Consider the following 21,803-nt stretch of genomic DNA (forward strand, 5'->3'; position numbering starts at 1 on the left):
ACATTTATATATACTGTAAATGTATTAAGCACATGCACTTTTTTGGTTTGTGACCCCTCACAAAAAAGTAATGTCTATTTTGTGCCCCTTACTAAATTTCAGATGTCTATGAGTTGTTGGCAGTTCCACCAAAGAGACATTTCACCTATAAACTTCTCAGATGTTTCTAATTAAATAACTGTATGAGACCCAAACAGGTAAAATTATAAGAACACTACGTTGGGTAACACTAGACCAAAACACCAAAATGTTTATATAGCAGCTAAAAGTAGTTAAAACCAGCTCCACCCTGACCAGCAACAGTAAAATGCATTTATGCATCAGTATTACCAATATAATATTGTAAAATGTATATATCAGTTACAGTGGCCATATTTCTACAGAACAAGTTTACTTTTGATACTTTTGTATTTTTCCTTGTAATGGAGTATTAGTACATTTACTTAAGTGAAGTGATCTAAATATCACTTTATTTCCTTCACATTTTAGTGATTAACTTCTGTTTACGTTCTTGTTCCTTTCACAACTTTCTGTACTCCTCATCTCTCTGTAACTATCTGTAACACTTTACTTCTCCTTACATGGAAGTAACTTATGTTATTGTCATTCAGCCACCAGTGCTCAGATCACCTGACTGTAATTCCCTGGGTGCTTTCCTGTTTCTACAGACAGGAAGAGATTGAGGCAAGCCTTAACATGTTCATGATACCTGCGCTGAGCAGAGTATTGAGACTTTATGCCGTATCCTATTTTGAGAATCATAGGAGTTTGAGTAATTTGCAATGCATATATATATATATATATATATATATATATATATATATATATATATATATATATACACCGGTATATACGTATTAGACATTACAACCCTTTCAGGTAGCTTATGCTGTATTCAGGTCACTACCCAGGTGTGTGTAACTTAATTAGAGGCTGTGCGGGTTGAATGAAATGCCTCTTTGATGTCCAATGAATGCAGTCAATGAAAGTTGCCCACTCTGATGTTGTTCTAATTTTCTACAGTTGCATTATAGCCTTTTTTGATGTAAAATAAACACTGTCTATTGATCGCATGACATGGTGGTTAATTTGAATATCCAGTGTTTCTGTTTATATAATGCCTAGAAGTGACACAGGGTTATTATGACCGTGCTCTACATTCTAAATAACAACCACTGTGTCTAAATGTCTCATCACTATCAGCCAATTAGAACTGTTGTTGTACATTCAAATCCTTTTCACACAATAAATCTTTATGGTGGGATTATATAAGCATTAGCTTGTTCTTTAAATTCAGCCTCGTGGTCTGTCATGTTGAAATCATGCTTCATATGACGCACGGACACACAAGTTGTTTTTACTTTCTCTACAAAGTTACTTGTGACCCTATTCAATACCTCATACGTTTTTAATTAATTAATTAATCTTCTAAAATGGTCAAATCACTTCATCATTTTATTTTTTATATGTGCTCACATCAGCATGTTTATGTTGATCAAAACTATTACAAACACCAACTGCCTGGCACAAGCAGTATGTGTTATTGTGTTATGTACTACAGTAGTAGAACAGGTACATGTTGTGTGCAATACTACTGATTAGGCGCCTCATAACACTATTGTATACAGAGAAGTTAACCTAAGTGGGAGGAACTTGGCTGTAGCTGACGGGGATTCCTCGGCCATAAATGTGCGTCACCCAGCAGTATTTAAACTCGGCCTGCTATCAATAGTTTAAACCTGTTCCTTCTTGTCAAGCCACAACTGCACAGCTTTGTAAGCACTGAGGGGAAATAAAAACGGAATCTTTAAAGCTTCTCTTCTCATTTCTGAACAGGCAGAAGAAGCACTATGAAAATGGATAGCCACGGTGAGTGTCTAAGAACATTTGATTGAGCCTAACCTTGTTTTAATGAAGCTTCATGAATTTATACATGTATTAGATCATGAATACTCAACCTATGTGTCTTTTGCCCTCAGATCTTGCAGTCACAATAAATCACTGTGCATATGAGCTACGTCAAGTTGGAGATGGACTTCACTGGAGATACAAACTGCTGGAAATACTGATCAAGAACTACAAGACTGTTACTAAAATCAAGTGAGACATGTTCGTCAAAGTACATGAAAGAGGAATTGGATTTTGCTTAACTGGATGGCATTCAAAGCCAAAGCAGAAGAGTCTTGGATACGGACTCATCACTGGAGGCTAAAAAGTGGCTCTCAAGTGGGATGTAAGCTCCTGGAAACACCCTGATGGACAATGTTAGGGATGCTGTTGATCCACAGATTCAGAGCCATGGGTGACTGGAACTAATGTGGAATATCTGAATGGAAGTTATTTGCTGAAAGATGCTGATTATTATCACATGTATAGGCTACATACTTCTGTATACATGGACATGTATGAATGTTATGCTCTATCAGCCTGTCACATGTATGTTAACTGAAGAATTGAGACTTAGTTACTTATCTACTCAAGACTACTCGATGTGCCCTGCTGTGACATGAACTTCCACGACTACCTTCGAAGTCACTGTTCCATTATCTTAAATGTGACTATTATTGCCACTGTTCATCACAGCCCCAACCGTCAGAAACCGCCTATCAAGAGTCTGGGTCTGCCGAGGTTTCTTCCTAAAAGGGAGTTTTTCCTCGCCACTGTCGCAACAGCCACTGCTAATGCTTGCTCTTGAGGGAATTACTGTAATTGTTGGGGTTTTGGAATTTATAGTGTGGTCTAGACCTACTCTATCTGTAAAGTGTCTCGAGATAACTCGGTTATGATTTGATACTATAAAAAAAATTTAATTGAAATTGAACTCTTTTTTTTTTTATGGGAGGTATTTAATGAGTTGCTAATTAAAAATTCATATTCAATAAGTCTAGAATCTGGTTGTGTTTTTTATAGTGGTGAATGCCAATGAATGTAAGGCTGCAATTAATTCCATGCCATTTAAAGGAATAGACATTTTAGGAAATATGCTTATTTGCTTTCCTGCTGTGAGTTAGATGAGAAGATACCAGTGAATAGGCATATTTCCTAAAATGTCAATCCCTTTAAATCTGTTGATTATTTCTCCAATTAATCCTTTAGTGACAAATAGTCATAACTTTCCAAATTTGTTGCTGATTAACAGTCAAAAGCCCAAACATATTCAGTTTACAGTAATATAAAAAGCAGTAAATCCTCATATTTAAAAATAAAATAAAAACACAACAAGGCTGCAATTGTTGCTTAATAAATGACTTACACAATTAAACAATTATCAAAATCGCTAGTTTTCTCTCAATTGGCTAATCCATCATTTCAGCACTAGATGAATCTGATAAAGCTGCATCAGACTAAGCACCTTACATTATTTGTATAACTGTGTATGATAATTTATGGGACTATTTAACAGATGGAATGGGAGAAAACAAAATCAAATAGATGGAATAAAAACAACAGCAAAACAGCGCTAAATTCAGGCACTTAAAGGATCCTTACTTTATTTTGTGTGGTAATACAAAAGCATACAGAATTATAGAGGATAGGAGAGAAGATCCCTTTCATTGAATTCCATTAGATCATACACGTAAAATGACTAATTACATACAAGCCTTTTCTCTTTAGCTACATCCACAAGTACCCCAGCCCTCCACCAATAGCATGCATGGTCTCTTTGCTCTAAACAAATCTCTAAAGTTCTTCATACCTATTGGTATTTTGTTGGTAGAAAAAAAGAAGACAGAACTAGAAGTATGCCATGAAACAATAGGTGATGTAACTTCACACACAGATCACAATCATTAGACCAGAATGTTTACAGTCGTCCATTTATATTGAAGCGTTCCCAGATCTGCACTGAATCATGACTGGAGACAGTTTTTGTTCCAATAGATTGAATGTTGTTGAAAAGTTTCAGTCTTTAACAACGATTCATCTGGGGGTCCAAGTAACCTACCCATCATCTGCATGTAGGAAAAAAATATAAACATGCCCCGCATGGGCCTATCAGATAGAAATAACACCTAATTATGACATAACATACAAACTGAGAGATACAATGTATAAGATCGAAACTTTTAAGTCGGTTCCCCTAAATTACATAACACATTGTCTCATTACTTCTGTTGGTATGTAGAGAATCCTCAGATCATGCGGTTATCAGATTTCATAGGGGCAATCTCTTTCATGTAAAGTAGTTCTAAGAAAAACAGTTTACAGTCAAGATTGTAGATTAGTGGGAAACTCCAGAAAGAGATGATGCTTCTGAATTTTTACTGCTGATGACCATCTTAAAAGGAAATGCCATTTACCCTCATTGTATTAAGACCGGGGCAAATATCTCTGGGACATATTTCAGAACCTAAATAAAACCAAAATTACCTCCATGACTAGATACCACTAGTGTCAAGTGAGAATAAACGAGAATAAACTAAACTAAACTAAACTAGCCCCTTTGGCTAACATTTCCCACCCTATTTGTATAAGCAAATGGGGATGATCTATAGTAAATCTTGCGTAGGCTGCTCACAGCGATCCAAATCACAACGGATTTATTTTTATATCTCAATTCATACTTAAAAATATGAGTAGATGTTTTTTACATGTCCAGAGGAATGATTTTAAAGTATTCGTAAAGATCAATAGTCATATACAAAACAAGTGAGTTTTTTTAACCATAGATGCTAAGGTTCATAATCTTCAATCTCATCAAGTGTGTTACTCAACCCAAGAAAGATCCCTAAAAGTACGATCCTACCTACATGGCTATTGACTGTGCAAAATAGTTGATAAATGGCAGGCTACTCCAAGCATTGATTAGCAACATAAATAGAAATGGAAGACTAGTCTCATTCTATGAACACAGAATGGACCCATTGCAACTAAAAATATAGAGTTTAATTAGACTCAAGGTTTAATTCTTCATTTAGGTCAGAAGCTATGAGGGCCAAATTACCCAGCTCACTCGTAATTATGCAGGCGATCAAGTGTTTGTGTCCTCCATTGTTCCTCAAAATGTAATGACGAAGAAAGCAGGACATTTTATGAAATTGAATGAGAAGACAAAGTGACTCAGTAAAACGTTCAGGTAGTCTATTCTAACAGTAACCCTAAAGCATGTACTCCCACCACAAGAGGGAATGAATAGGGGGAAGCAGTAGACCTGCATGGGTGCAAAGAGCATCAGTAGCAGTGTGACTTGCTATCCTTTATCCTTGCATAAGCATGTGGGAGAGTATGGAGACGAGACCAGGATTTGATTCTGGCCCGATCTTGTGGTAATGTAGAGATGATGTTTCCATAGTGAAGAAGGTAAACTTGGCCCCAGTCAAAATCTTCATATTCACCATGACTACTGCTGCTACCTGCTCTGTTCTGATGTCATCTAACATTAACAGAAACCCATCTGTTCGTAGTGTTGACAAGAATATCCAGCCTCGCAGCAGCAGATAATATACCTCACTGTGTGAAAGCAGCCAGTCTTTTTTCATTAAGAGACTGTTCCAACCAACCAAATGTTACTTGGTGAAGCCCACCACCAATTAGACTGCAATGGGTTAATATGGACTGCCACCAAAAATGTCATCCGGAATAGATGTTCAAACAGGCTCCCCAACCAAAAAAAGATTGTCTCATTTAAGTGAAGTCTGTCTCAATAAGTGAAGTCCTTCAACCAATTAAATAACACAGACCATAGCCAGATCTTCCAGTCCATCGTACAGGTGTTTTCATTTAGTAAATGCAGCCACAACAGCCCACATAAGTTCGTTGACGTTGGGCTTTGTGCTCTCTTTCTCCGGCTCCAGCTCCAGCAGGGTGTGGACTCTCTTCATGCCCAGGTCGTACTGGTCGTCTTGGAGTGGGGCGAAGGCATTCTCAAGAACGTCGGATGAGTGGGCCAGAAGGATCAGGGCCAGCACTCGCTTGTCCATGCGGTGGGGATCGTTGACCCACTTCTCCAAAACGGACTCCTGGACCTTCTTAACGAGGCGCTGTAGGCAATTGTATTAGCATATGTGTTTTATGCCATTATATGCATCACATGCTTTACATACTGTACATTCAACTAGGTGAAAGAACTAGAATAACAACAGCTTTCCATTTCTACACTTGAGTTTGAAAGTTATATAATGCATTGATTAATGCTACCCGATGGCGATACGACAAAACATATTGTCAAAATCATACAAAAGATGTCAAAACCGGCTGTCAAACTGTGATACGGCAATATTCACAACGACGCTTTACATTCTTTGTTATGTTAATTTTGCACTAAAATTCATAATAAAGTGAGAAAATATTCATTCATCTCACACAGGAGTATACAAAAATAGGCTTTACCATGTGGTTATTTCATATAGCCTATTTATTTATTGAATTACTCGAAAACATCCTATATAGTGATGTTATCGAGACATAAAATAACCTATATATCGGGACAGAATTTTTTTTGCCATATTGCCAAGCCCTACTACCCGTCTTTATGCCCTAAGCAGGTATGTATTCTGTAGCTTACAAAACATGCACTTTAATTTCAAGCGTGCAAGTGCAGGTCAAACTTGCAGGCAGTTAAGTTGAGACTATGACTGTTACCCCCACTCTCACAAAAGCGGAATGCTTGCAGACTGAGCATAAAAAAAAACTGTGTGTATCATAAAGTCTTTGCCTCTCAGTCAAGAGTCTCCAACAACGCTGATTTCAGCCATTTGAATTCCATTACTTGTAAAGCTTTATCAACTTGACTACACAACAAAGAGTCCCTGAACATCCACACACCTTACCTGTTTTATGGTGCTGTTTGTGAGCGGATGTGTGGTCATGTCAAAAAGCAAGAAGTTCTGTTTCTCTGTGGTGAGGACACCTTTCTCTACCAGGTTTTTTGCCAGACGTTCTCTAACATTTCTCAGCTGGTAGTGCAGCTTCAGGGGATTCCAGGTTTCTCCTAATGGACAGCATGAGATCCATTTAGGACTTTAAACACACTGATACAGTCATTGTCATTTTTTAAATATCTGAAGTTGGATCATTTTAAAACTGTAAATGCCGCTGCTTCCAACTTATTATTAAAATTTGTTTTAATGTTGTTCATGACAATCCCTATAAACTATGACATCATCACCGAACACTTCCTTGTCAAATGATGCACAATTTGAATCAAGTTATACTGACAACTCAGACATAACACAAGAGCATAAACAACTGTCAGAATAATAATTAAAAAAAGTCCCCCACATGTCCAACAGGTGAGACAATGAGTAGATTATTGCAAGGTTTGGTTAGCAAACTTGATATGTTTTATCTCACCACTCAGCAGCTCTATCCAGCTCTGGACAGTCTCTGGAGGCTGGGTTTCTTTAATGTGCTTCAAAGCCTCGTCCAGTAGCACATCTCCTGTTGGGGCATCTGACTTGCAGATCACCTTTGAAAACAAAAGGAGACATATGTGAACTAGGATTACGTTAAAGATGATGTTAATCAGTCTCAGTTACAACTACACACTCACATCCTGTATGAACAGGAATCACTACACACTCTCTGATACAGTGTTTGCTTTTCTACAGAAGAAATTAATCCCCCTGCTGCTCACAGAAACAACATTGAAGGGTATCAAGTGTCTTGTACCATATAAGAACATCTTGACAGGGTAGACGGAACACAGGATCGTGCTTCACTTTCCTTTGAACACCTGTTACATCACCATTAGTTCTCACCTTCCTCGAGAGCAGGCTTTTCCTCCTCACACCGCAGGCCTCCAGCTGTAACCTTCCTCTGAGGGCCAGCTCGACCAGCATACACCCGCGAAGACCGGAGGAGATGCAGTCGTTCCAGAAAGACGTGTAGCCCTGTGTGGAGGAGAGAGAGAGAGAGAGAGAGAGAGAAAAAAAACAGCCAAGTATAGCGCTTGTTAACTTGGCTGACGTGTTGGTTGGAGTATCTGGTACGAGTACTCCCAGGTTGAAAAGGAGTCACGTCGCAGCTGGCAAGTCGTCAAGAAAACTGTCCAGGTAACGCAAACTACGTAGAAAGTGAAGTGGATAATTCATTTAACGTCGGATAACTGCTTTCATTCAGCAAATCTTCTTACGAGCAACACCATACCGCAGCAATAAAATAAGATAACGTTAGATATGCGCACGGCGCATTTGGTTAAACACAAGCTACTTGACATACATTTGCTAACCAGTTTAACACGAAACAGCCTTTAAACCCGGACACTTGCAACTACCAATCTGGAAGAACTAGCTTGAATTAACGCTGTTAACTTTGTTGACGTTTGCAAACACGATTGGTGACGCAAAGTAAACATTGTGTTAGCGAATGTTGGGTGAACTAACGTTAACGTTAGCTAGCCTCGGTGACGGATTAAAGACAGCGCTCACCTCTCGATCCTTGAGGCCCAAGAGCAACACCTCCTCCATCAGTGTGAGCCTGGTTTCCTTCGAGTCCCCCTTGTCGTCGTCCTCCTCCTCCTCGCGGCGTGCCTCGTCCTCCTCTCCGCCGGACTCCCTGTCGACGGCGGCGCTGCGAATGGCCTCGGTCCTCCGCTGGACGAGGCCCGAGGTTCTCTGCGTGACAGTCGAGGCCATAGCTGGTGCTGCAAAACGATCAAATCCGAAGAAAAGCGCCTACCTCGACCAGCCAGAAAGCCACGCAGCATGTAACTTGAATGTTAAAGGTGAGAACGGTGAAACGGTCGACCGATCGAGTAAACACTGCCGTTGACGTTAAGCTCAGCTCGGGATTCCTGCTTCGGCTCTACCCACTTCCTGATCCAACATGGTGGCAGTGACGTCGACTGTTGTCTAAACTGGACAGTGAACGCATTTCGCCTGTTGCCTTCAAGTGCCATTGAAAATACTGTAAATCGGACAGTTAACACATGAAATTAACCGCACTGTATATCACAATAAGTAAACAAACGTGTCTTAGGAAATGTTATGAATTAATTGGATACAGTTAATAATATAATATGTAACAAATACATATTTATATTATTATGTTTCAAAAATGGGAACAGTGGTTGTTTGCAAAAAAGTTTAAATGATAGTACCCTCCCCACCCCAATCACAAAATATCCTACCAGTTTATAGTTGTTTTAAAAACCCAGCACAGTCCTTACACAAGTTTAAAAACATAAACTGTGAGCTGAGAAGAATGGCATTTACTTAAATATAATTAAGCAGCCTTAAGGTTTGAGTGTAGGACTTAAAAAAAAATTACTTATGTTTCTGATTTGCTGCAATAAAGTAACTACAACTTCTTAATTTACCTCTTACAAACTAATGGTACCCTCCCTCATCAAGCAAGACTCTTGATCCATTAGACCAGGCATGTTCTTGGTGTAAATGTGTGCAGCTGCGTGTGTGTTGAACAAGGTATTCTTAAAAAAAAAGGATGAGGGCATTGCATAAAAGAAAGCAAAACTACCCTGGTTAAAAGTTTAAAAAACAAAATGGTAAGGCCTACAATTTTTTAAAATTTGATCTAAAACACATATTTACACTGACAATGTAGCCTACATGATTTAGCTGATAAAACAATATTGATAGCAGCCTCCTTGGTGTAAACAGTAACACACAATAGCCAATTTTTTGAAAATAGTATATAGAATATATTACCATGTATCAACTTTATATTCAGAAAAATATAAAAGAAACACAGCATTAAACGTTTTCTATCATTCAGACAAACAAGCCACAATGCAATATATACGATCAGCACAAGGTGGCAGGCTGCGTGTAGGAAATAGATGACTGCTCGGCTGGTATTCTTCCTCTCCTTTCTTAACTACTCTGTTCCAGGAAATTGATGCTGCTGAATGCGCTTTCAAACAAGGACGTGCAGTAACATCCTCCCCATGTAATCCGTTTTTTGTTTAGATGGGATTAGGGAGGGCACATTGCAGCCACTGAGAATAAAGGAGATTGTATATTTTTCTGAAGATAGACTTTGAAACTCAATAGACAGATATACCAGCTCATTAATGTTCATATATTACATCACACCAGTGTTGTTTCCTTACTTTCAATGTTAGTTTAGCATCTCTAGCTGGGAGGCTGCATACTGTTGACTAGAGCTGGCTGTTATTATAGGACCACTTTATCATTGGCAGAGGTCCATTGTTGACGATGACGTAGCAAATCAACTCCCAAACGTCCTCCACTTAACCTCACTCCCCTTCCATCTCCTCCACTGCAGTCCTTTCCTCATGTGATCCAAATTACTTTGTGGTATCAGGCAGGACTGGTGGCAAGGAAAAGTGGCAAGTGACAGTGGGTCTTTTAGAGGTCTTTTTGCTTTGTTAAAGCAGGAAAAGCACAGGTGTAATTTAGAATATTAACCTGGAAGCCATGGATCTTGAACAACTAAATGAAGTGTAGCCGTTATTGATGTTATGAGTTACACCTGTGTTCTTTCTGCCATGATGTCAAAATGTCTGTGGTTAGAAAAGGAAGAATCAGACGTTTCAGCTACCACATGCGCTTAGTGGCACATGTATTAGTGATAGTCATTTTTATAACATACAATTTTTGTATTGTGTACTTGACAATTAGCTCCAAATCTCAACAGTTCTTTTTTTTTATTTAAAAGTGCAATATGTAATATTTACTGTATTAAATCCAAAAATGACCACACTATGTCATCAGATGTTAAGGAAACATGCTAAGCTAAAATACTATATTTTCTGATAACAATGCTAAAGCCAGTATTTTCTCCTTTGAAATTTCTCTTTCGTGATGCAATGTCTGTGTTTTGGCTTGTATGTTGGTATCAACTGCCTATTTTGACAGCCAGGCCGGGTTGCCAGATATACCTGTAAAAACGCAAACCCAGCGAGCTACAGCTGTATTACAGCCATTGAAGCAGCATACAAATGAACAGGATCAACAGAGATCGATTCTACCCGACCTAAAAAAAAAACCTTGGCATGTTTCTTACAGTTGTATAACCAGAGACATCACAAACCCCGGGTAAATAAGACAGCTTCGAGCCCAAAAGGACGCAGAGTTGGTTAATTTTATCCTAAACAGGTAAGCATTAAAGATGCATTAGGTAAAACTTATAAAACTAACTTTCTGTCATATTTGCTGAAACTGATGCTATGTACCAGTAGAACTACATGAAGCAGGTCATTGAAACAAAAAACAATCTGGCTCCTCTACAGCCTGTAGTGCGATTTGCAAAAAAACACCGCTCCCTGTTCAGATGCACCAATCAGGGCCAGGGGTGTGTGTCTTAACTGTGTGCGTCAATCTGTGTCAATCACTGCTCATGCATGCGCATTCATTCTCCCTTGTGGGGGGAGAGTCTTAGGAAACTGTTTTGGGCTTTAGCGGAGAGGGGAGGGACTGAGAAGTTGTTGATGTTCAAATATTTTGGCTAAGTCCTGGATCTCCACAATCCTACCTACAGCACCTTTAAGCTTCAGTCTAATTTATCACTGCTACTAGGAATAGGCATTTTATGTCATTTCAACATTCTTGTACTCACATTGAATTATATAGAGTACTCAAGTTAGTTACTCGCAAAAACCGTTAAGACACAGCCAGTGAATTGATCCCAGCTGGTCGTGGCTAACACCGCCATGCTAACACGCAATAACTGCTAACATTACTGGAGGACCAGGCAAGCGGGCCACAGCTGTCTTGCTATGTGAGACTAGTGTCTAGCAACACTATTGCTGAATATTATGCTGCGTTCTCAACCATGCAACCTCTGTGAACTTGGAGTCTGGGGAGGAGGGGCCGGGGGAGACGACTCTCTCCAGTTTTTTAATCAACAGATGTAAATGGAGTCCAGTAACCTCTAGTGGCCTTGCTAACTTGTGAAAATGGGTAAAAATGTAGTTTTCATACTTGTAACAACAGTGAGCAGTGCAATATTGTCTTGGATGGCTTTAAACATTGCAAAAATCATTATATTGTAGGAGCTTTTTTCCTCCAGAAACCTTACAATCCTGAGGCACAAGAACAGCAATATATCGTATGTCGTATGATCCCTAATGCCCAGAGTAACTAGTCTCAATTTAATATATTATCTAATTAAGTATTAGATCAACTCATGACTTATATGTCCTGTGCTTCTAAGAGTGAGTTTGATCTACTTTTTCCCTATAATTATATTTTAATATATAATAATAATAATTTTTTTTTATATACCCAAATATGTATATTGCCACTACAAAACTGCAATATTGCAAAAAATGTATCTTCCAGCTAGGAATTACAACTGTATAGCACGTAGCCAAGGTAATGTGTTCCTTGATATTTGTGTGTCACAGCAATGTGTCTCAATGTTGCATATGGTTCTGCTTTTGTTGCTGTTTTTGAGTGCTGCTGGAAGCATTGAACCTGCATTCAATGTGACAGTGAGGAGGAGTCCCACACTCACCTTGTGAGACGTACCTGTCCTTGTATGGCCAGTTGTGTCAGGTATCGGGGGCTCAATCCCCACCAGCTGTGAAACATTTACAGACAATCCGATTGTAATGTGCACTGGGGACTTGTGACTACTCCATTCATTGTCAGGATGTTTCTGAATGATTTTTACAGCACTTCCAAGCTGGGATTTAACCTGGGAGAATTTTTAAGAATCAAACAAAGATGACTAAACTGGATTAAAGTTCCTAAAAAGAAGAAAACCTAGTATGATCAATATCCTCAATGTTTTTGAATCGTAATGATTAAAACAAACAGTCTGTGAGACACTGCTGCTCTGGGGCCTGCATGTCTCATGAAGTTCAGTTAGTCTGGTCAATTAGTATTATGACCTCATTCCCTTGAAGGAGAAGTACAGCTGATCACATGCAGCAACAGCAGCAACTAATCAAGAACAAGATTATTTAATCAAAAAGATAAGATGAAACTGTTAATCCCTGTAGGGAAATAAGATCATTGCAGAAGCAAACAGCGATTCAGTGGAGTTACAGATGAAACATTCGACTATAAATAAATGTGGAATAATTGAGAAGCTTAGGTGGAATTTGGATATTTATATTGGATTATTATGGGGGGAAAAAACCTGCGGAAACTGTAACCGTGTTTTGTTGCTGATGAAAAGAGCACCAATGGAGTATAGCAGACAGTCGAAATAAAAAGGCTTGAATAAGTTGATGCTTAATTGATGATGGACAATGTAATGCTGAGCTCATTTTCAGTGTTCAGAGACATTTTTGCCTTATTATTTAAAGGTGGTCTATAAAAAGCCAAGACTGTTCATGTTCTTCTGGGCTTAATAAAACTAAAAACCACAACCAATCAGTGAATAATAAATTGGCTGAATTTCAACCAATACATAACACTACTCTAAATAGATTTCTATACTGAGCTAATTTTCCAGCCTTCCATTTATTAGAGGCCTGTAAGCCTGAATAAAAACTGCTCCTGGTAGGTTTGGTCGCATAGTTTAAATGGTGGCAGCCAGAGTATCAACTTGAGCCTTTTCGTGACACCTAAAAGCCTCCACAAAGAGGGTAGTTAACCCACTAATCCTGCTTTGGAGATTTCTGTTCATGCTAAGCTGAGTCTTTGTTTTTGTTGTGTTATAAATGTGATATTCTGTATGTAAGCTACAGAACATACATGTCTGTCTGTAATACCTTATTCAGCGTTTTTCTTGGGCTGAGAGCTTGCAAATGCATCTTGATGCTTTTGTTTTATTAGCCTTCTAGCTAACCTGGCTAACATAGACAAACTGGCTATTAAGCTAACCTCACTTGTATAAACATACAATTTTTTTTGATTTGTTTAAATTTGATATTATTGTTCACAGTGTTAGCCTGTGTTATAGTTTCACTCAGCGTGTGGATACCTTAAATAAGTTAATTCAATTAAATTTTATTTATAGTGTAAAAGGACACTTTAGAGTCTAGACCGCACTCTATAATTTACAGAAACCTAACAATTCCCCCAAGAGCATGCATTTGGTCTGAAAGGCCCTGAACACCCACACCGGTGTTTTTAGTTATTCTGGCTGGTTAGACCTCTTCCCAGGACTGTGTGGGAACTGATTGATTGACATCTTTCCGAGCCTCCCGTTAGCCTCCCGTTAGCCTCCTGTTAGCCTCCTGTTAGCCTCCTGTTAGCCTCCTGTTAGCCTCCTGTTAGCTTTGTTGCACCTGAAAGGGCATGACAAATGACACCTTTATCATTGTTATTAGTAGATAAAACTTGTGATGTAATAAATGCCCTTCAAAGCTCCAGCCCACCTTCAACCTGAGTAGAGGTCTAAACAGACCGAATAACTGAAATTACATGTATATGTGTTCAGAGGCTTTAAGATTTCTTTTTAGATATCTTAAATAAAAGCAGATCAGAGGTATGTATACTGCATTTAAAAGAGCTTCTGATAATAAATGATTGTGTGTGTGTGTGTGTGTGTGTGTGTGTGTGTGTGTGTGTGTGTGTGTGTGTGTGTGTGTGTGTGTGTGTGTGTGTGTGTGTGTGTGTGTGTGTGTGTGTGTGTGTGTGTGTGTGTGTGTGTGTGTGTGTGTGTGTGTGAACCCTAACCCTTAATGCTCAAAAATGGTTATCATACCCTAACAAGCTTATTGGAGGTCAATTCAAATTATTCTTACATTGAAATATGATTAAGGTAAGAAATGACTGCAAAGTTGTTTTAGTGCTCATAACAACAGTGCCACATCACAAGAAGCTCTTAGGAGGCCAAAACGTATGTCTCCTATATAGAGACAAGGTAATAGTAAAAATGACTGTGTAGTTAGTTTCAGAGTGCTAATTATACTAAAACATACAACACTAGATTCCAATTAAATGTTTATAAAAAGCTCCAAATATAAGCACAAGTTAGACATCTATCTTTTTTGAAAAACCACCATCTTTTTAAAATGTAAATATCAGACTGGATATAAATCTTTCTTGACATATCGGCTCATCATCGAGTACCCCTTTGACACTTTTAATAAACCTTTGGGTCCCTGCGAAGCCTACCAGAAATCTACGGTTTCAAATGGTCCCAAAAACATCTGTATTTTTCACTTTGTACATTTTTCTCACTGATCCTGCAGTTCTGGTCCTGACATGAGGCCTAAATCACTCCCCAGAGCCTTAAACGAGGCCACACTCAGGCCCATATTGGAGCCATTTCCTGTCTCTGGAGTGGGCAAATGGTTGACCCCTAGTGCCCCTTCTATATAAATGCACATGAACACACTCACATACACACATGTACACAATCTTTTAAGACTACACCCCCACAGAGACAACTAGGGGAGTCACTTACCATTGCACTGCATTAAGTGAATTACAGAATCTCTCAATTTGATGCTACACTGCATCTCACTGGAGAATAATGGCTGAGAAAATACAATTATATTTAATAGCTTGTGATATTCTAAAGCCCCATTGAATACAAGAAGACTGAGAAAAAGCAGAATCGCAATTTTGGGATCGTATGTAGAAGGCTCGAAACGGAAGATCCTATCAGTTTTCTCGCAGCTTGTTACAATAATAAGAAACAAGATAGGAAAATAGGAAAATAGGCCAAACTGTATAGAAATAATTGGCGAATATAAGGTCACATCTGCCAATTTCTCTGTTTTGAACTGGTGTGAAGCAGAAGCTCGGTGCAATTCATAGACACGATTAAAATAGCAGAATGTCCAAGGACAGGCTGGCATCGAGGCCAGATGGGCTAAACAAGGCTATATGCCATACACACAGCCAACAGTAAAAACACTAAACAAGAAAGAGAGTGAAAGACTAAGAATAATGAGGTGAGAGAAAGAAAGCAGAAACATAATGTCTATTTCAACATCTGCTCCAATTTGGCACAATTGCGGGAAGTGCTTTGCCTTTGCTACATTCACAGTGACAGGAATAATAAACATAACAATGAGGCAATACATCTAAAGCATATAATGCATTTGACCAATGATGAATTTTACCTCACAGCAGAGGCTAGAATCCATGCATTGAAAGCCAGACAGCCACAGATCAGTCAACGGAGCGAGGAAGTCTTTATCATGTGTGTTTTTTTTATATCTAGCTGACTTTCCGGCAGAATGAGAGCAATCCCGGAAGTGGAACGTCATGGATATAGATATAAACATGAAACTTGACAGATGAATTCTAACTTGTTGGACTTAATTTGTTTAATTTTAGCATGATTAAAATTGAAGGTTCATTGGCTACAGTTTGTTTATTAAAGCAGCTATATTCAATATTTAATAATATATTTAATATAAAAACAATGTAGCAAATGAAAATGTGACAAAAATCTGCAGCTCCTCTCGGCTCTATGGAGCTTTGTAGTGAGTTCCAGCTCATTGTTTAGCTGTCTAAACTTTACTGTTTTAGTTCACTCTCATTGCTCTCATAGCATCATTTTTGGATGCTAAAACCCCACTGTACACTACCTGCAGCAGAAAGACAAAATTGGGGACTAGCTGGTGAACATACTGAAGCATTTAGCAGCTAAAGAGCCAGGTATTTCCCTCAGGAGTTGGTGGAGTAGTTGAATTGAATTGAATGAATTGAATTGAATTGAATAACAAGTTCACCATATGTAGCAAAAACAGCTTGTTTCCGCAGCTCCTAAGTTTGCATTTGCCAAGATAACTGGTCATAGCCTACTAGAGCAATTAAGGCTGTAGCAGCAAAAACGCAGTGATGCATTTTATTGCTTATGAATTTCATTTAAAAGAGGAAGAATGACTTATTCCTTCTTTCAAAAGTTGCATAGTCTTGCTTTAAAATAAAAGAAGACTCTTGTGTGTTTGTAGGGCCAGATCAGTATTAATGACCCCTTATTTTGTATTGTACAAACTCATAGCCATTTATATTTTTGAAACCAAATAATGAAAATGTTCTTTTTCTATTTAGCCTCCAGATTTGTGTGATCCTCCCAACGTGATCCTGTGTTTCCTCTGTTCTCCCTGGTAGATTTCTGCAGGAAGCCTTTAACAATGGGACCCCTCCAGAGGGTCTGAAACCCAGCTGTAAGAAACTGTACACACACACACACACACACACACACACACACACACACACACACACACACACACACACACACACACACACACACACACACACACACACACACACCTACAACATTGTTTATATTTGAACATATACACACATCTACGGTATGCACAGAGAAAGTCAACACGCAGCCATCCATTAACGTGAATATTAGTAGAACCTTCCAATGTTGATAAAACCCCTGACTTGACAGAAGACCGATATTGTTCAGTGAGGAAACCTCTGATTAGCTTAAAGAGACAGCTGAAGAACTAGCAGCAGTGCTGAACCCATAGTGAACATTTGGTTTATTTGCTCAGCAGAAGTGATGGAGTAGTCAGGACACCACTGTCCCCTGCTCAGTTTAAGGCAAATCATCCAGTGAGGAAAATCATCTAAATACATTTGCTTACGTACTGTACATTGAGGCACTTTTGAGTACTTCCAGTTGTTGCTTCTTTATGCTTCCATTTTATTTCAGAGAGAAATATTGCACTTTTTACTCCACATCACTTATTTGACAGCTATAGTTACTTTTCTATTAAGATTTTAAACGTACAATGTATTATTACCTTGTAAAATATGACATATTGTAACAGAGTAACCTACCCAGTAGTATATAATGTAGTTCCTCCTCTCCAGCTTGACCCACTAACAAATTACTACTTCCACATTAATTCATCAGTAACAATCATTCAACACCATTATATATAATAACAATATAGCATTTAACAGATATGTTGCATGCACGTCTGCATTAAATGCTTCTACTTTTGATACTTTGTCAGTTTCCTGATAACACCTCTCTGTAAGATCTGGAATACAGAGCTTTTACATGTACTTTTACACGGTTGTATTTCTACATTTAATAAAGTAAAAGATGGAATTGATGTACTTTATTTAATTAGGAAGTCACATTGAAATCAAGATTACATTTACAAGTAGAACCTGGGTACAGAGAAGAAAAGATAATAATATTAATAATAAAAAAAAATGGTAATGACATAGACATATAATAGGGTGAATACTTCTTTCACCATTAAAAGCAATGTAAATTTGCCTTAAGTGTTGAAGACAGCCTGGTTGACTGCAAATGTAGTCAGTACAAGCTATTAATCCTGACCAGATGACTTCTTGTGCTGTTCAGTTGTGGTCAGAGGCCAACTGATGTTCATCCCCCAAAAACAGGATTTGTGGTTGAAAAAGTCAAGTCAAAGCGAACATGATAAGGAGGCATGGAGACCTTATGATCTTAATCATCATCTGGTTACTCAAGGGGGAGATAGACCACAGAAGGGTCAAACACACACGAGCACACACATACATAATATTTACACTGAGTACCACAGCATATACCCGAGGAGATTCCCCCCCGCGGGCCTGAATTGTAGCATTTGTGCCCTTCTCGGCCCATGAATTCATATTCACCACAGGAGACCTGTCAAAGTGACCAAAACTAAATCCATCAAAAATGTACTTCGTTGCAGTTATGACACGGGTATTCATAAACAAAAGGTAAACTGGCAGCAAAAGTAAAGCCCCTTGGCCTCTAGTTTAATCACTGTACACTGTCCCTTTTGGCCAGTGCCCTGCAGGCTGTCTTTCTCAAACAGTAACAGAATCTCCTGTTCGCTGTTCTTTACTGCTGCATATACTTTAGTGTTCCTGATGTGGGTGTGCTGTGACTATTTCGCTGACAGCGTTCATCTTTACCACCTGTGACAGCCAAGAGCGTATCTTACACAACTTAAAAAGTCACTATAATATAACACTGAAACCATATGAGGTAAAATACTATAAACATACTGTTGGGTAACAGAAAGTATGTTACTATATAATATTGTGAGTAAAAGTGCATTTTACATTTTATACTCACTGTATAATTATGCTGCTTACAAAACAGATAAATATAATGAATTTCGATTTCCCTATTTTTTCAGATGATATCGGAGCCAGTGTCTCCTATTGGTTTACTACCCAGGAGCTGTGATCAGGTAAGTATTATTTGTTTGGTCCAGAAGCTGCTGGGTCTGAATGGTGAACTGAAACTTTTAAAACGATACCTACATGCCCATATGTGCATTTCAAAAGTTATTGGTAGCTGTAATCGTTCCTCCTGTCCATATTGTATTGTCCCTTCAAGGCATGACTAAAAGAGAACAGGGACAAACTTCACGGTCCGGCTATATTTTAAAGTTCAGCCAGAGCTAATTTAAAGCTTCAGTAGTCTGGGTTAGTCAATTCAAGTTGATATCTTCCAAAATTATGTTCTTTTTAGTGCAGAATTCCCTTTTTTTGTTTTGTGTGTTTGTTCTCTGACTTTAGAAAATAACCATTTGATCCAACTAACTCAAACTGCTATTAGTTTTAAATGAATTTTAAAATATTTCTTTTACACAGGACAACAAGGAGCTTAGACTTCGTCTCCTATTGAAATGATTCAGCTGGATTTATTCACTGCCAGAATAAAGAGGTGGAACAATTACAGCAACAAATAATTCCAATGGGCATGTAGTGTGAGTACTGCTTTAAGACAGACTTGGAAAAAAACTATCCTTTAAACTCTGGTCAACGTTTGTAATATCAGAGGTTTATATGGTTGGTATGAACCATCTACACCTTTTCAATCTGTTACTGCCAGACTATCTCTTGTCCATATCACCAAATATGCTGCATAAAATGTGTCTCTTAAAAAGTTGCACTATGTATTTCTGAATTTCAACCAATTCTTAAAATCAGTAGATAAGTTGGCATTGACAAGGGAAAGCACAGGTGTTACGAATAACAATAATTATGGCTCTGTTCTTCTCAAGTGATGGTGCGACTGTGTGAAAAATATTTAGCTTCTGTTGTGGTTAGTGCAAATACCCTCTGATTATTTGTTAAACAAAGTAAGTGAGTTACACCATTAAACTGAATTCTTTTGGTCTCTGAAACATAGATTGGGCTTTGTCTCCATTCTGTAAATTGTGGTGAGTTCAGAAAGGTGGTGGGTGGACCACAGTGGACTACTGTTTAGCTACTGTCTTTGACCATGCAGAACTTTTTCTTGTGCTAAAGAGTGAACATAACTGTAGGATTCGACCTTGCATGACCACCCACACTTACGACTCCTCCCATGTCTACCATGCTGTCATGTCAGATGTCACGCTGAGAAATTACTGCAATCTGAGCAGAATATGATATCCTCCAATCATAATGGCTGTGCGAAATTTCAAGAATGCGATGCCACATGCTGGAAACAAGTGTGCATATGTGTGTGCACATGCCCCATTCAAATATGTGTGTGCATGTCTGTTCACCGGGACAAAAGAGAAAAGTCATTATAGCAGTTCATTAATTATTGCAAATTCTCACAGTATCAATAGGTTACAGGCTTTTTTTAAAGAAAATTAGTGGAAAACTGTCTGCTGATAGTGACTGCAGTACATTTTTTGGCACTCGTCATTCTTTAAACAATCCATTCCGCTGAGACAAGCCCCACCAAACTTCCTGTATACTGACACCAGGATCTGGGGACAAACTTTGTGACTGAAATCACATTCCTGTCATTGTTAGGCAGTCATACTTATACATAGTAAAACCCAGAAACATAATGGCTTCCAACTTTTGACTTTAGTTCCACAACAATGCTGCTTAGTTGTCAGAGGACAGAGGAAAAAACAAGAGTCTACAGTCATGCTAGCAGCTCTGTGTAGCTCTACTTAGGCAGCTCTGTGTGGCTCACAATTTATCTTTGAACTAAATGCTAACGTCAGCATGCTAACGTCAGCATGCTAACATGCTCACGTGCTAGAGCAAAAGCGGGGGTCACCAAAGTAATAAGACTTCATTCTATGGGCACAATGAACGTCTGCACCAATTTCACGTCAATCCATCCAATAGATTTTGAGTCTTTTCTCTAAGAACAAATGTCAACGTCATGGTGATGTTCGAGAATAAACAAGGGGATCAGTAGGATACATTACCTTGGCTTTCATTAATGGTAATCAATTAAACTGTTGTTGAGATATTTCAGTTTGTACCAAAGGGGTAAATCAACCAACCGACATTGTTATCTGTCATCCCTCAAGCCATGCTGCTATAGCATGACTAAAAATGTTTTGAAATAAACAGCCGTACATCTCCGGTCCTCTGCTTGAGTACATATGCATGTATTACATGTCATGGATGCATATAAAAAAAGTTAGGGAATAAGGATTCACCTCTGTTGTTATGGAGGGCAGAGGTGTCCAGTGTGTCTGTGGGAGACAGAGAGCCAGTGGCCAGGCTGTAACCCACACTCTGCTTCAGTGTTGACAGAGTCAAAGGGTCGAGACCCTGTGCTGGCCTTCTGTAGAGTGAAACAACGCTCCAGGTCCTGTCAGCAACACAGAGAAGGGAGAAAGAGCCACAGAAAGGAGTAGACTGAAGAGAGCTCTAATTGCTGTCCACATGTGTCAGATTGATGTTTTTGCCTGCCCAGGGGGGATTTAAAGGTGACTTTGAAGATATTGTGCTAATTTCTACTCACATGCTCCCATGGAGGCATCAATCATCAAATTCTGAATTGGGAATTAAGAAGAAAGGGATCTACCAGCTTAAACTTTTTTTGCAATACACGCCCTCCTCTAATTACCCTGTCTTCATTGAGCAGTCTAATAGAAAAAAAGAGTAAAAAAAGGAATCTAAACGCATTTCTATCAATTCCAAATCTATGAAAAGGCCAAATCGTTGTGGCTGCGGCAGAGTTTAAATTCAAAGGATAGTGTACCATGAGCCATAATGGTCTGAGACAATGCTATGTCTTATACCCAGGAAATAAAGCACAGATTCACATATCACATTGGTTTC

General features: G+C 38.6%; 1 protein-coding gene and 1 long non-coding RNA gene across 3 annotated transcripts; one reads left to right on the forward strand and one right to left on the reverse strand.

Annotated features, from left to right (window-relative positions):
* Nucleotides 1-3,461: 3,461 nt before the first annotated feature.
* On the reverse strand, nt 3,462-8,786 carry LOC120545236 (Golgi phosphoprotein 3-like). Its single transcript, XM_039779418.1, has 5 exons — nt 8,370-8,786; nt 7,701-7,832; nt 7,294-7,408; nt 6,771-6,931; nt 3,462-5,981 (listed from the first exon to the last, which is right to left on the reverse strand). Exons 1-5 carry the CDS (start codon nt 8,574-8,576, stop codon nt 5,718-5,720), a joined length of 879 nt encoding a protein of 292 aa, XP_039635352.1. The 5' UTR covers nt 8,577-8,786; the 3' UTR covers nt 3,462-5,717.
* On the forward strand, nt 7,878-18,964 carry LOC120545237. Of its 2 annotated transcripts, none has more exons than XR_005636637.1 (3): nt 7,878-7,994; nt 16,893-16,948; nt 18,911-18,964. It is a non-coding gene; the product is annotated as an uncharacterized LOC120545237 (long non-coding RNA). The 2 variants fall into 2 exon arrangements; XR_005636636.1 differs by having other exon boundaries at nt 7,893-7,994; nt 16,833-16,948.
* Nucleotides 18,965-21,803: the final 2,839 nt, after the last annotated feature.

Source organism: Perca fluviatilis, chromosome 17 (genome assembly GCF_010015445.1).
Source record: "Perca fluviatilis chromosome 17, GENO_Pfluv_1.0, whole genome shotgun sequence".
Taxonomy (NCBI): Eukaryota; Metazoa; Chordata; class Actinopteri; order Perciformes; family Percidae; genus Perca; species Perca fluviatilis.

Excerpts from the sequence above, each read along its gene's own strand:
- LOC120545236 (XM_039779418.1), bottom strand. The coding sequence starts at position 8,576 with ATGGCCTCGACTGTCACGCAGAGAACCTCGGGCCTCGTCCAGCGGAGG. Across the intron at positions 7,409-7,700 it reads AAAGCCTGCTCTCGAGGAAG|GTGATCTGCAAGTCAGATGC; the intron begins GTGAGAACTAAT and ends TTGTTTTCAAAG. Across the intron at positions 5,982-6,770 it reads CAAACAGCACCATAAAACAG|CGCCTCGTTAAGAAGGTCCA; the intron begins GTAAGGTGTGTG and ends AATTGCCTACAG.